Below are 16,313 nucleotides of genomic sequence, written 5' to 3' on the forward strand. Positions count from 1 at the left end.
TCTAATTGTCTTTTAATGAAGATATAATTATGCTAGAAACCATTGTGCACCCAACTGAGTTCTGTGATAAAAAGGTCACCTTATGAGGATGTTTAGAGGAATGAGAGGTGATCATTATTGATAAATATCAGATCCTGAGGGGACTTGACAAGATGATGCTGAGAGGATCTTTCCTCTTGTGGGAGAAACTAAATCTAGGGGACACAGTTTAAAAATCAGGGATCTCCCATTGAACATGGAGATGAGGGGAAAGTAATTTCTCACAGAGGGTTGCTAGGCTCTAGAATCCTCTTCCCCAGAAAGCAGCAGAAACTAGGTCATTGAGTATTTTTGAGGCTGAATTAGATAGTTTCTTGATGCACAAGCAACTTCAAAGTTACAAATGAGGGAAAAGAAGAAAGCAGAGTTGAGATCATGATCAGATCAGCTATGATCTTATAAAAGGGCAGAGCGTGAATGACCTACAACTGCTTCTAATTTGTATCTGTTTATTATGAAATAACTTCAGTATATGATTTGTGGTTCAACATCAATTGGTTGTTCTGATCCGTCCTAGGTATCACATTAATGGGCGACAGGAATCGGGCGAGGAGGAATCTGGTGGCTCTCACCTTGCGGGCTCCACTTTCCGATTCTTGGGCTGCAGCAATTGAGGTCAAATCCATTGTATTTAATAAAAGAGGGTGAAGCATATTTAACCAAATTGTTACTTTGACAGTGGGAAATTCAATTTGATTTTGCCCCAAAGTGAGTCATTACTTGCCATCATCAAATCCACTGGGATGCCATCACAATGCCAGCGCATGAAAACCAAGTATACTCTCGGATGGATGCTGTATGAAACATACATCACACTCGATTAACTGATTCTTCATGGTGCAGGCCAAGTATATTATTCAACTGCTCAGATATCAATAACAAAGTAGCTGTTATAAATGGAATCCCACAATCTAGTTTCCAACTGACCAATGATCATCTTCTGGACATTCTGACTGTTTGTTATGCTACATGACGGTCAGAACTTGTTCCCATATGTTCCTCTTTACCAAGTATCACTTGTCCAAAATGCTGTCCAGGTATCCTCCGACAACCTTCCTCTTTAATGTGAATCATATCACTTGGTGTAGAGAAAATATATCAAAATGAGGTTCTTTCTCACAAAATTGCTGGACTGCTGACATAACAACCTTCATGATATTTGAACAATTTAATTTGATATTTTCTTCTTAATATTAGAAAATAATCCCTTACAGCATCTCAAGTGGTTAACATGATCCTGCTGCTAGCATTTGTACTAGATTTTCTGTCTCCCTTGTTCTGGTCAGTCTAATATTTACACCTTAACTGGGATATTGCTGACTAACCTGCATTTTCATGCTGCTCCCTATTCACCCAACATATCTCCTATTTCATCAAATCCCCATTGGATAATGATCCCAAGTTATAGTTACTCTGATGGAAAACTTAACTCAAAGCAGATTCAAGCAGGCATGTTAGTGAATGGAATGATTATGCACCAAGGTTTCCACAGAAAGCATGACTGCGAAACCCAAGGTGGAAAGTTTTCTTTCCCTTCCTATTCATATATCCTCTTTGTAACAATGTATTACAGTGATGGGTTCAGTCTGGGCAGCAATGAGAACTTGTCCAGTTCGACATTTTCAAAATATCAGTCAAGGATGTTAATTGTTCCGTTCTGTACACTGACCCAGACCCTATGCCCTGTGCCCTGCCTACACTATGACCCACGCACCCCAATCCTGACCCAATAACTGTTTATTCTATCATCATAATTCATTTGAATATTTAGAACTTTTAAGAAGCATCAAGAAAGAAACACTTGCATGTATATAGCACATTTTCATGATCAACAATTGCCTCAAAGTCCCTTACAGCCATAATGTTCTTTTTAAAGTATTGTCAGTGTTGTAATATTTGAAACCCAACACCAATCTATTCACAGCAAGCTCCCACAAACAACAATGTGAGAATAAGGAGGTTATATTTTTTTGGACTGTTGATTGAGAGATACGTATTGTCCAGAATGCTAGGGAGAGCTTTCCTTGTCCTCATCAAAGTGGGGTGATGTGATCTTCTACAGCCACCTACGTAAGCTGATCGGGAATTGGTTTAAAGTCTCATCTTAATGACAGCAACTGTAAGAGGGAAGCACTCCCTTAATACAGTGTCACCTTTGAGTTTTGTAATCAAACTCTGGAGCGGAATCTAAATTCGGACTTTTGTGACTCAAGAGGCATGACTGCTATTCACGGAACCATAGCTGAGACTCAGACTCAGAATTTCATTCTTGCGGCAGGAAGCCTGTGTCGAAAAGTTTCCCAACACACCACTCCTGCCTCAGGAGAAACTTCTCTGAACTAACTAACTAACTCACCCATCATTTTTAAAGGTTTACAGAGTCTCCCTGGTTCCTTGAAAACCTGGTCCTCAGGAGCAGACATTGGGACAAATGGGTGTGCAATGTAACAAATTTTTACTCTTGACATTAATTGGGCTGAAAGGCCTGTGTGTTTGTTGTGAATTCTTTGTAGGCATTTGCATTCTACATTGCTCAGGAAAAAAAAACAACTCTCGATTGTTTTCAAGATGCTGTGAAGTTTATAATTGGATTTTATTTATATTTAAAGATAATTGAAGGCTCTGATATTGTGCTTCAAGGGAACATTGTTGCAGGATTTGAGAAAGCTGGTTATCGAATCAATGGGGAACCATGTCCAAGTAAGTCTCAACTTCAAAGCCACTTGCATTCACTTTGTGTCTACCACTTGTGTGTCATTGACATTGTTCCCATTTGACCCAGGTAAACAACGTTGTGTCATAGAATAAAAAAAAGAGTAGAGCACAGGAACAGGCCCTTCGGCCCTCCAAGCCTGTGCCAATCATGCCCTTACTAAGGTAAAAAATAAACCTCTGCCCTTACTCGATCCATATCCCTCTATTCCCTCCCTATTCATGTCACCATCCAGATGCCTTTTAAATGTCGCCAATGTACCTGCATCCGCCACCTCTTCTGGCAGTGCGTTCGCGGCTCCTACCACTCTCTGTGTGAAAAACTTCCCTTAAACTTTCCCCCTTTCCCACGTTGAACCTGTGCCCTCTTGTAATTGATTCTTCAACCATGGGAAAAAGCTTCTGACTATCCATTCTGTCCACGCACTTGTAATTTTGTAGACCTCTCTCAGGTCTCATCACAGCCACTGTCATACCAGTGAAAACAATCCTAGTCTTTTTAACCTTTACTCATGGCCAATGCACTCAAGACCAGGAAACATCCTAGTGGCCTTGTCTGTACTCTGTCCAAAGCTACCACATCCTTCTGGCAGTGTGGCGAACAAAACTGTGCACAATACTCCAAATGCAGTCTAACAAGGGTTTTATATAGTCAGTATAGTTTGCCAACTCTAGTATTCCATGCCTGGCTGACGAAGACAAGCATGCCATATGTCTTCTTAATCACTTTCGCCACCTGTGTTGCCACTTTTAGGGAACTGTGGACTTGCACGCCCTGATCCATCTGTATGTCAATGTTCCTAAGGGTTCTGCCATTTACAGTATAATTTATACCTACATTTGATGCTCCATAATGCATCATTTTGCATTTGGCTGGATTAAACTCCATGTATATGGGTCTGATGTGCAAGCTAGAAGTTGGGAGTTCAAATCTTGGAGACTGTGTAGACTCACCAGAAAGATCCTAAAGTTTAAGAGTTGCGTTACAATACCCCGCATGCATGGACACTGGCATCTGATATGTGGTAGCCTCTAAGAACCCTCATGGCACATCTCCAATTCATTTACACGAAGCTTTCGCACTTCAATGCTGCACAATGGCAGTTCTCATTGTAATGCTGCAGCAAGGACACTGTGATGTAATGCTGCAGCAAGGACACTGTGATGTAATGCTGCAGCAAGGACACTGTGCGCTCAGGGACATTAGATTAGATTCGATTAGATTCGATTCGATTACTTACAGTGTGGAAACAGGCCCTTCGGCCCAACAAGTCCACACCGCCCCGCCGAAGCGTACCCACCCATACCCCTACATCTACACTTTACCTAACACTATGGGCAATTTAGCATGGCCAATTCATCCAACCTGCACATCTTTGGACTGTGGGAGGAAACCGGAGCACCCGGAGGAAACCCACGCAGACACAGGGAGAATGTGCAAACTCCACACAGTCAGTTGCCTGAGGCAGGAATTGAACCCGGGTCTCCAGCGCTGTGAGGCAGCAGTGCTAACCACTGTGCCACCGTGCCGCCCACTATGCACCCACCTTGTGGACTGGATCAGATTGCATGATTTGGCACTTCACTCGCTGTAATAGCACTCATGCTGAGCCTCCCTGGATGCTTGCAGTAGGCCTGATTTGCATTGGGGTTGAAAGTGTGGTGCTGGAAAAGCACAGCAGGTCAGGCAGCATCTGAGGAGCAGGGGAATCAACATTTCGGGCATAAGCCCTTTGTCAGGTTTATGCCCGAAAAGTCAATTCTCCTGCTCCTCGGATGCTGCCTGACCTGCTGTGCTTTTCCAACACCACTTTCTCAACTCTGATCTCCAGCATCTGCAGTCCTTACCTTCTCCGACCTGATTTGCATTGGACTGATCATTGCACACTTTTCCCCTGCAGCCAGAGATACCAGGCTCATATTACTTCTAAGGAACAGGAGAATCGACGTTTCGGGCATAAGCCCTTCTTCATTCTCCTGTTCCTTGGATGCTGCCTGACCTGCTGCGCTTTTCCAGCAACACATTTTCAGCTCTGATCTCCAGCATCTGCAGTCCTCACTTTCTCCTCATGTTACTTCTACCTTGCTTTGCCATTTAGCAGAGATGCAAAACCAGGAAACTTGTCATGGTTATCAGTAGGTCTCGGTTATGTCCAGGGGGATAGCTGAAACGGAAACAGAAATTACTAGAGAAATTCAGTAGGTCTGGCAGCATCTGTGCAGAGGAAGCAGAGTTAGTGTTTCAAGCCCAGTGGCCCTTCTTCAGAACTGGAGAGGCTAGCCTTTGCTCAGGATGTCGTGATATACAGTAAGTTAAGAGCAAGTCTTCGATATTAGACCAGGGGATTGGACTTGGTCAGTTAGTCATTCAAGGGGGTCAGAGTCAGGATGCTGTACACAAAAGGGGTGAGGAACTAAATGTAGTGCAGCCCTCCACCCATCTTGGCTCTTTCTACCTCCCTGGGGTCTGTTTCTCTCCTTGAATGAAGGTGTGGCTGATATTGTGGGGATGAAAGTTTGTGACACAATACTTTCCAAACAGCAAGGCAAGTGTCCTGACTGAGTGAGGCATCAATGCAGAGGCCGTACATGGTTGGCATTGTCAGCGGTTAGGGGTGTAAAGGGAGTGAGGGAAGATGTTACAAGAAATAGTGAGAGTGGTAGAGCGGGAGTCTTGCTGGGAGGTGGGATGAGTAGCAGAGATCAAGTGAGTGTGAGGTATCAGAGTGAAAATGGTGGTACTCATGATAGTGAAATGGAAAAGGACATTAACCTTGTTTGTATAAAGCCGGGCATTCCTTCAAATAGCTGAGACTGCTTTACCGGGAGGTAACCTCAGACAAGGCTGGCACGGTCTGGTGTTGTCGCCTCCAGTGCTGCTGCTGGGGCAAGAGGAAGTCATGCCTCTGTACCACCCTATGGAACAGTTCATTCAGGATCCTGATAGCACAGCAAGGGGCCAAGTTAGCACAAATGCTGCTCTTACATGGCACAGGTGGGGAATTGATGTAATATGGTGCCATATAACAGCATGTCCACATCCTTGACTGATGACTGCTTGGCTAATGTTGGCAGGAGCATGCTGAGACAATGGGTCAGCCAGGGTGCTGACAACTTTGACATGCTGCCTGCAGGTTTTCTGTCTACTCTAAACAGTAGATAGGGAACAGGAAGTGAAAATGAGTGAGCAAACAGGATTCCTGGAATACAGCCTGCTCCAGTTCATGAGATGGGGCTTGACCCTATGCACAAAGTGACCTGGCAGCATTGTGCACTCCAAAGTACAGCATTAAAGAACAAGACCTTATTGTAAATTGGTCAGGCTATGGTGGGGGTGGGAGAACAATCTCTGCCACCTGTGGTGTTGGCAAGTGCTGTCCGAAAAGGAACAAGTGGCGAGCCAGTTAACTGCTCTGATTTTCATGTTGGGAATTGTTGCTGTCAGGTTTCAATCTGATCAGTGGGAGAATTGGGAACTGTTAATAATAACATGCCCGTACATGCAAATAAGCCTTTTACAGTCACGATCAAAATTCTTGTCTGTCCATTCAATACTTGGTTGAAGAATCAGATATTTTGCTCATAAATCTGAGAATCTCATTACTGCTGATCTTAACTCTCCTACCAATGTACACGTTGACTGGGAGGATTCGTTTCAGTACTGCACAGAGGCTGCATTAGTATTCTCTACAGGTGTATCAAAACTTCCTTGTTTTTGTCCTCTGCCTCTATTCATTCCATATGCTTTCTTAATTAATATTCTGTCAGCTTCAATAATTTTTGCAGATATACTCCTCAGGATCACTGCACCTGCACCCTTTTAGAATTGTTCCCTTGCCACATTCTTCCTATGAAAATGAATCACTTCACCCTTTCCTGCATTAAATTTCAATTGTCAGTTGTCCATCCATTCTGACTGTGTCCTTTACATGTTTTTCCATAGCCTCTTGTCACAGTCCACAAAATGTCCACTTTTATTTTGTTATCCAGTAATTTTGAAATTGTGCCCTTGTTATGACATGGAGACAGACAGCTGAACCAAATCAGCCTTTCTGTCTTTGTATTCAAAACACAATAAAATTAAAACTTTCAAATACAGTAGCCTCAAAATTGACCCCAATTGTTACCAACCAAACGTTTGAATAAACAATCCCAGACTCTGTAAATAATCAATTCCAGACATTGGTCTGCATCTTAAACTAAAGACTTAGCAGCTTATGAACAATATCAGAATTTTAACAGGGCAAAAAAAAAATTAATGATAAAGTCATCTAATTGGTCTATGTTTTACACCCCAAAACCTTTATTTTCGACCCCATTCACTCAAAAAGACTGTCAGAAAAACATGGTTAATGGTCAAGTAAAAGAAAATAACAAACTGGCCAGATTAGTTGAGTGGTTTTCACAATGTGTTGTTCCACAGGCATAGGTGATACTTTTTGAAGATGTTGATCATTGTCATCTGTATAGATCATTCAGATAAAGGCAGTAATATTTATTACTTGGTTTTCTATTCTCTGAACTTCAAAGAGCTGTTCCTGGGAGGTTAGGCAGAGTGTTTTCAAATCTTCATGCTATAACATCAGTAGCCAGACTCCTTTTCACAGAAATACTGTCCAAAACCCAATTTAAACTCTGACCGCTCCCTGATAGACTGATCATCTTCCCCATGTGGTCCACTTATCATTCAGTATTTTCTATAAGTTCTTTTCCATACTTGTTGGAACCAATTTTCAGGTACTGACCTTGTTAATAATCAACTTCTGCTGTCTGTTTAAACATACTGCTGTTCCCTGGTGACAAAACATCTCCTGAACCTTTGATCAGGAATAAACTTGCAATTAACTTCCAGACATGGCCTCTCAAATAAACAAAACATGTTTGGTATGTTTTCCATTTTAATAAAAACTGTTATTGATAGTCCAAAATCATCTTTAGCTTACAGTTCCCAATTCGTAGCTCCAAACAAAAATTGATAAAATAATAAAATAAAAATAATGAAATACTGCTGAGCATTTAAAAACCCTGTATACTAAATTCTTGATGATTAATGTAAACAGGAACAGCCAAGGTCCTAAAACTCCTGACACCTCCATTATGAACTTTCCTCTAGTCCAAAATGCATTTGTTCACTATTGTCTGTGTCCTCTCACTTAGCCAATTTCATAACCTCGTTGCTCCTTTTGTTTTTACTCCATGAGCTCTAACTCACAGGTCTGTTGTGCAAACTTTATCAGATGGTTCTTTGGAAATTTCTGTACACCATCTCAGTGGCATTACTTTCATCAGCCCTCACTGTTCCTCATTAACAAACTCTAGTAAGTTAGTTAAACATGATTAATCCTTAACAAAGCCATGCCAGGCTTCTTTAATTAACCTGTATTCATCTGAGTGATTATTAACTCTGTCCCAGATTGTGTTTATCCTTGTGGGATTAGATGTTATTACAGTGATGAAGAAAGGAGACATTTGATTATAAGGGTGAAGTGAGTTCCCTCCATTCTGATCACCATCTTACTGCTGTGCGTTGCACTAGGACTAGGATATGTTCAACTTCAGGTAACCATTATTGAGCAACTTTATACACACCTCCCCAGCAGAGACAGCAAAATGATAAATGCTTGATGATAAGATATACAACAAAAACTTGCACCTATGTGGCAAATTTAACATTCTACAATATTTGAAGACATTTCATCAGAGCTTTAAAAGCAAGTCAGACATCAAGCCACTTGAGAATTAGGACAGATGATCAAAGATATGACAAAAGTTGGAGAGACAGAGAGTGGAGTATGGGAATTCAGGACTTAGAGCCCAGGGTTGAGTAATTAAAATTGCGCATAGTCAGGAGTCCAGAATAAAGCAAGTTCAGAAATCACAGAGGCATGCAAGGCTGAGATTTCTCGGATAGGGAAGCCCATTGGAAGGATTTGAATACAAGGATGAGCATTATAAAATTGAGGAATTGCTTTACCAGATGCCAAACTATATCAGTGAGCAGAGGGGTGACAGGGGATAAGATATATTACAAACTAAGACATGGCCACTAGAATTTTGAATGAACTGAAATTTATAAAGGAAATGAACCATCAACTGTAATTATTGTCTCATTGTCTACAGAGCATTCAAATCCCGGTGAGGCCTGGTTTAATAATGAGGCCCATGGAGGACAGTATGGTATTTACATGAACAGAGATGGTTTTCCTACTTGCAGCCTTATCCAAGGATTCACGATCTGGAAATGCTGGGAATATGGAATATACTTCCAGGTGAAAGGATGCTATCATTTTAAAATTCTTTGGGTTCAGGTCATCTGAAAAAAAAATGTTTACTCAGTGCTGTTTGAGCCAATAATAGAAACATAAGTTATCTCATGCTGAATGCTTGGTGTGTGTAGATCACTCAGACATAGTTGTTTGGAGGTGCATTCATGCACAAAGATCCATTCCTCTACAAATCAAACAAACATGTTCAAGCTTTGTGTCTACTTTGAATTACCCAGGCGTTGAGAATCTATACATTCCTGTTGCTTTCACCATGGCAGTGCCTTAGCCAATTGGAGTCAACTTGACAACAAATAAGAAGCCTTTTGTCTGGCCAAATTGGCCATCAACAGGTCCAGGCAGCAGGCCGTGGAGGGGGTCATTAGGGCTGACCGCCTGCCCCTCTTTCGCGGTTACGTTAGGGCCCAGGTGTCCTTGGAGAAGGAGCACGTGGTGTCCACCAACACCCTGGAGTTGTTCAGGGATAGGTGGGCGCCGCAGGGGGTGGAGTGCATTATTTCCCCCTCCAACTCTATTTTGATTTAGCCCCTACCCTCCCCTTCACTGTTTTTGATCACACAGCATTGCCTTTTGTGAAGGGCACTGCTTGTCACTGGCCACTCGGGTGTTGTACTTTCTTCCTGGTGGTGGAAATTGAATAAAGATTCGTACACCTTGTGTCTCTCACTGTGTCTCACACCTGCACACACACGGCATGGGTGCTGGGGAAAAATAAGCACTACCACAGTTAGGTGGTAGTGTGGGGGTTAAAAAAAGAAACAAAAGAGGATTGTTTTGATGTGAAGGGCACTAAAAAGAAGGAAAAAAAAAGAAGCCTTTTCTCCTGCCATAATAAATAGTGTGATTGTTTGAAATTTGGCCTTCTTCAGTTTCCCCTGATGAGTGAAAAGGGAAAGGCTATGGCAACATGTTTTTCTTTTCATCAATGCGCAGAATGAATTGAAAACTAAATTTACAATAATGGAGACCAAAATTGCAGGGGTAAAAAATCATTAACATTTAAAATGACAGCATCCATATTATGTATAGACATAACAACTTGTATTTATACTCAACTGCTATAAGGTCATGGTGTACGCAGCAACTTGCCAGTGGCACAAATTCACCAGAATGATAAGATGCAAGGAATGTGATTTTTGAGTTTTTTTAAAAAACTCACTTCAGTTTGTAAAGTTAGGGAATGATCTAATTGAACTGTTATGGGTAGAATATTATTATTAAGCTGGACTGTGTTTGAAGAGATTTAGCAGGATGTTGCTGGGAATGGTGGTTGGATAGGCTGGGACCTTTTTCACTGAAGCACAGAAAGTTGAAAGGTAACGTTGTAGAGGTTTACCAAATAATGAGGTGGATGACAGGTGTATTTTTCCAAGGTAGGGGATTTCAAGACGAGGCGGCATATTTTAAGGGGGAAGTTGAAGGATTTAAAAAAGACGTGAGGGGTAATTTGTTTTTTATGCAATGTGCTTCCTGTGTGGAATGAACTTCTGGAAGAAGTGGTGGATTTGGGTACAGTTACAACATTTAAAAGACATTTAGATAAGTACATGAATAAGAAATGTTTGGAGGGATATGGGCAAAGCACAGGTAGATGGGGCTAGTATAGTTTGCAATTATGGTCAGCATGGACTGGTTGGACCAACTGGTCTGTTTCCATACTATATGACCCTATATTTAAAATATAGCACTTGTTTGGGTAAATAGAGAGGAATTATTTCCTCTGGCATGAGAGTTTTTTCTTTTATTCTTTCATGGAGTGTGGGTATCCAGCATCTGTTGCCTGTTCCTATTTGCCCTGCGGAAGTTGGCAGTGGACTACTTTCTTGGATTACTGCAGCTTTTGTTGTGGAGGGATGCCCAGAGTGCTGTTAGGGAGTTCCAGGATTATGACCCAGTGACACTGAAGGAACATTGATAATATTTTCAAGTCAGGATGGTGAGATACTTAAAGGAGAACTTGCAGATGGTGGTCCCATGTATCTATTAGTAGGGTTTGCAAATTTGGAAGGTAATCTTCAAGGAGGCTCAGTGAGTTATTGCAATGCATCTTCTGCCCAATGGGGCACAACTTAAACCATCCAAAATACAACCTAACAAATCTTTTTTTTTATTTCAGACTAAGGGATCGATACAAATTTCCAATGTAACTCTGATGGAGAATAAACTGAGTATTTTCTCAATGATATATGGCTCCTCAGCATCTGGACCTGAGATATTGAGCAAGCACATTCTTATTCGTGTAGGCCATCTTATCCTGTTATATTATGATTGCTCAACATTCAACTGTTTACATTCATATTTATTTGGAAGTTTTACAGAAATTTGGCATGGTTATTTTCATATAGTCAAGACTGGCACTGATTTGCATCTATAATTTTGATATCATTACATTATAGGAGGTCTTGTGGCACATTTGGTCGTGTGTCAACCTCCAAACCAAATGTTCTAGGTTAAGGTCCCACTCCAGGACTTGATAGCCAAGGAAGGTACATTCATAACATTGCCAAACAGGTTGAGTATCAACTTGTAAATCCTTCCAATACTGGACATTGACTAAGAATGGGAGTAATTCCTAGTCAGCTATGTGATGAATTGCAATTTAAGTCGATACCATCACTATCCACAGTTCCAAAATGCACATCAAAGCAACTCAGGGGCCCTGTTGGCTGGACCACGGGTGAGAATCAAATTGGTACCAACAACATCACTGGCGGTCATTTTCAGACAAGATCAATCTCTTCCACTCTCAGGATGAGTCTGTAGGTGGCTGTACAGTCTAATGCAGCTTCCGCAGACACTGCCACACTTGGGGCAAAAGATGGTTATGGGATGGGGTGGGTGAGGTATTGGTGTGGTATCGCGCTCCTTAATATTTGCCTGGCTTCTGCGTTTTCCTGATGGCACATCTCAATAAGCACCTTCCCAGATGCTGCTCCTCCACTTTGGATGATCTTGGGTCAGTGATTCCCAGGTGTCGGTGGTAATGCTGCACTTCACCACTGAGCCCATGTGGATATCCCTGAAGTGTTTCCTTTTTCAACTGGGGCTCGCCTGCCATTTCACCCGGTGGTAGAATGCCTGTGTTGTGGGGAGAATCCACCAGCCTCTGAGTCAGAGTTGGGGGTTCAATGACAGTGTTTATTGTACAAGGAAATACTGAAGCTCCGGGGAGAGAAAGACACCAACAGCACCGTGGTCAGCTGTGATTCTTCTCTCAACCTGGAGCACATATCAAGATACTCTTATACATTTTGTGATACAATAGGTCAGTGATGAGGTTCTTGTCTTTGTAACGTGGTTTTTTTAATTGTAAATATTGCAGAATCATTGATAGTTTCACTGCAGTCATTGTCAGTTCCAGCGCAGTCTCTGTTAATTTCAGTGCCGTCGTTGTCAGTTTCAGTACAGACATTGTCACTTTCAATGTCTGCGTGGAAGTCCATTACTGTAAAAAGGGGTGCTAATTGCTCTTCCTGAGAAGGATGGTTACTGCAGCCATGGCTGTTATTGCTGTAGTGAGTCTGTATCAGACTGTTAGCATTTCTATCAAAGGTGTTGGCTGGACCCAGACACTTCAGTGGGCAGTATACGCTACTCATGTGTATTCTGTCCCCCAGCCACTCTAAACTAATCAATTAGGTTGTGAGTGCATTGTGCTGGCGTTCTGGTGGCCCCAGGCAATGTAGATGTTTGCTCTGCTGTGTGTCTTCATGTTGTGCTCTGATGGCTATCTTGTGTGTCAAGTGGCCAACTTATGGCTCAGCAGCCACCTTGTGTGTCTGTGTGCCTAGTGTCTCCCTGCCACATTCCATCTCCCACTTCACCCACTTTGGGGAGTCTCATCTCAGACAAGAGGATGATGTGCCAGCCCATCACAGCTGATCAAGGGTGGTCAGTGCCTCAATTCTGGGGATGTTGGCCTGTTCAAGGATGCAGATGTGGGTGCATCTGTGTTCCCAATGGATGCTCAGGATCTTGCATAGGCACTGTTGGTGGTACTGTTCCAGCACCTGAGGCATACAGGAGGGTGGGAACCACCATAGCTCTGTATACTATGATCTGACGTCCTCAAATACCTTACCCTCAGGTGGTTGAAGGCTGCACTAGCACAGTAGAGGCGAAAATGGGTCTCTTTATCAATAACTTAGGTCACTTGTTGGTCTGCCTTTTCTCTTCCGTGCGTGGTTGCTGTTTTACACTCAGAAATGCCATGTACTTTATACTTATCAATACTCGGATCTTCTGATCGTTCTCATCAAAGCTGTTTTGGTGTTTCCTGGTTAAGTGACCGATTGAGTTTTTGCAGACATTGATGATGGTGGCCTTGAGGGCAGACCAGAGGCTGTTGAAATCCTGTGACTCGGTGTTGCTAGGGCTCGCTAGGTTTGTGGAGAGGAGCTGATTGTATGAAGCTCTGTTTTCCGGCTCTTGGCGACCTCTATGTTGATCTTCTTGAAGCACTGCTTCTGCTGCAGAAAGTCAGTTCGAGGAGGATCTGCCTTTGGAGGTAGTATGGGCTGAAGTCAGAAATAGGAAAGGAGCAGACACCTTGTTGGATGTTTACTATAAGCCCCCCAATAGCAGCAGAGATGTGGGGAAACAGATTGGGAAACAGATTTTGGAAAGGTGTAGAAGCCACAGGGTAGTAGTCATGGGTGATTTCAACTTCCTAAATATTGATTGGAAGCTTTTTAGATCAAGTAGATTGGACAGGGCAGTGTTTGTGCAATGTGTCCAGGAAGCTTTTCTAATTCAGAATGTAGATTGTCTGACCAGAGGGGAGGCCATATTGGATTTGGTACTTAGTAACGAACCGGGACAAGTGATGGGCTTGTTAGTGGGTGAACATTTTGATGATGGTGACCACAATTCTGTGACTTTCGCCTTGGTTATGGAGAGAGATAGGTGCATGCAACAGGGTAGGTTTTCCAGTTGGGGGAAGGGTAAATACGATGCTGCAAGACAGGATCTGAGGAGCATAAATTGCGAGCATAGGCTGTCAGGGAAGGATGTTGTTGAAATGTGGAACTTTTTCAAGGAACAGATACGACGTGTCCTTGATATGTATGTACCTGTCAGGCAGGAAAGAGATGGTCGTGTGAGGGAACCTTGCTTGACGAGGAAGGTTGAATGTCTTGTCAGGAGGAAGAAGGAGGCTTACATAAGGTTGAGGAAACAATGTTCAGACAGAGCGTTGGAGAGATACAAGATAGCCAGGAGGGAGCTGAAGAAAGGGATTAGGAGAGCTAAGAGAGGGCATGAAAAATCGTTGGCAGGTAGGATCAAGGATAACCCCAAGGCCTTTTATGTGTATGTGAGAAACATGAGAATAATGAGAACGAGGGTAGGTCCAATCAAGGACAGTAGTGGGAGACTGTGTATTGAGTCGGAAGAGATAGGAGAGGTCTTGAATGAGTACTTTTCTTCAGTATTTACAAATTAGAGGGACCGTATTGTTGAAGAGGAGAGTATGAAACGGACTGGTAAGCTAGAGGAGATACTTGTTAGGAAGGAAGATGTGTTGGGCATTTTGAAAAACTTGAGGATAGACAAGTCCCCCGGGCCTGACGGGATATATCCTAGGATTATATGGGAAGCAAGAGAGGAAATTGCAGAACCATTGGCAATGATCTTTTCGTCTTCACTGTCAATGGGAGTGGTGCCAGGGGATTGGAGAGTGGCGAATGTTGTGCCCCTGTTCAAAAAAGGGAATAGGGATAACCCCGGGAATTACAGGCCAGTTAGTCTTACTTCGGTGGTAGGCAAAGTAATGGAAAGGGTACTGAGGGATAGGAATTATGAGTATCTGGAAAGACACTGCTTGATTAGGGACAGCCAGCACGGATTTGTGAGGGGTAGGTCTTGCCTTACAAGTCTTATTGAATTCTTTGAGGAGGTGACCAAGCATGTGGATGAGGGTAGAGCAGTGGATGTATTGTACATGGATTTTAGTAAGGCATTTGTTAAGGTTCCCCATTGTAAGCTTATGCGCAGAGTCAAGAGGCATGAGATAGTGGGAAATTTGGCCAGTTGGATAGAGAACTGGCTAACCGGTCGAAGTCAGAGAGTGGTGGTAGATGGTAAATATTCAGCCTGGAGCCCAGTTACAAGTGGAATTCCACAGGGATCAGTTCTGGGTCCTCTGCTGTTTATAATTTTTATTAATGACTTGGAAGAGGGAGTCAAAGGGTGGGTCAGTAAATTTGCAGACGATACGAAGATTGGTGGAGTTGTGGATAGTGAGGATGGCTGTTGTCAGCTGCAAAGGGACTTAGATATGATGCAGAGCTGGGCTGAGGAGTGGCAGATGGAGTTCAACCCTGTCAAGTGTGAGGCTGTCCATTTTGGAAGGACAAATAAGAATGCGGAATACAGGGTTAATGGTAGGGTTCTTAGTAAGGTGGAAGAGCAGAGGGATCTTGGGGTCAATGTTCATAGATCTTTGGACTGAGGCAGTGCAAGGCCTGAGGTGAGGAGAGTGGAAGGCTGGGAGAGGATGAGATGGACAGCGTGGTCCCCATCATTGTACTTATCACATGCTGGTCACTCTCATTGTGTGATTGTGAAATTACTCGGTGGGGGTTGGGAGGAATTTATAAAAAACACTAAATTGGGTCAGAGGTTTATAAAATCACTGAACTGTGGGGTGAATAGTTTATAAAATTACTGCAGAGGCATACATTTATACAAACACTGGGCTGGGAGGGTATTATGAAATTACTGATTTTGGGGCCGTTTATAAAACCACTGAACTGGTTGGGGGCTTTAGGTAAACACTGGGCTCTTAGGGATAAGATCACTGGACTGGGAAGGTGTTATAAAATTATTCAGCCGGGGTTGTTATAAAATTGCTGGGAAGGTGATTAGAATACTAAAAACATGGACTAGGTAGGTTATATAAATGCAGGGCTGGCAGGAGTGTTATAAAATTACTACGCGGCTAAATAAACACTGCGCTGAGGGTTGGGGAGTGTAACAAACACTTGCTGTTTCAGAAGGTGCCGAGCAGATGTTTAACTGCCCTCTTATCCCGGCTGTAGGATATTCTCAGCTCACACTCCCTTCGGTAGACTCTGAGCTGCTGTAAACCAGCTCCCATCGGTGGTCCACCCCAATAACAACATGGGTGGTTTGCCAACCTATCTCCATGTGCTACCTCTCATGGATTGATGGCACTGAGGGGTTTGACCAGTCTAAGGGCAGAAAATAGAAGAAATGTTGTTAAGTTCTATCAATGATTTTTTTTGTTTGTCGTGTGGATTAATAATCCAGAATTAA

The 16,313-nt window shown here is 42.7% G+C and overlaps 1 protein-coding gene across 1 annotated transcript in view; it reads left to right on the top strand.

The window, feature by feature from the left end:
* The window catches only part of LOC140476804 (fibrocystin-L-like), a 233,128-nt gene that overhangs the window by 184,106 nt on the left and 32,709 nt on the right, over nucleotides 1–16,313 (top strand). Inside the window, exons 62-65 of the mRNA XM_072569598.1 lie at nucleotides 557–654; nucleotides 2,649–2,739; nucleotides 8,872–9,020; nucleotides 11,152–11,274. Coding sequence (XP_072425699.1) covers nucleotides 557–654; nucleotides 2,649–2,739; nucleotides 8,872–9,020; nucleotides 11,152–11,274 — 461 coding nt within the window. The remainder of the gene's footprint in view (nucleotides 1–556; nucleotides 655–2,648; nucleotides 2,740–8,871; nucleotides 9,021–11,151; nucleotides 11,275–16,313) is intronic.

Source organism: Chiloscyllium punctatum, chromosome 5, assembly GCF_047496795.1.
Source record: "Chiloscyllium punctatum isolate Juve2018m chromosome 5, sChiPun1.3, whole genome shotgun sequence".
Classification (NCBI taxonomy): Eukaryota; Metazoa; Chordata; class Chondrichthyes; order Orectolobiformes; family Hemiscylliidae; genus Chiloscyllium; species Chiloscyllium punctatum.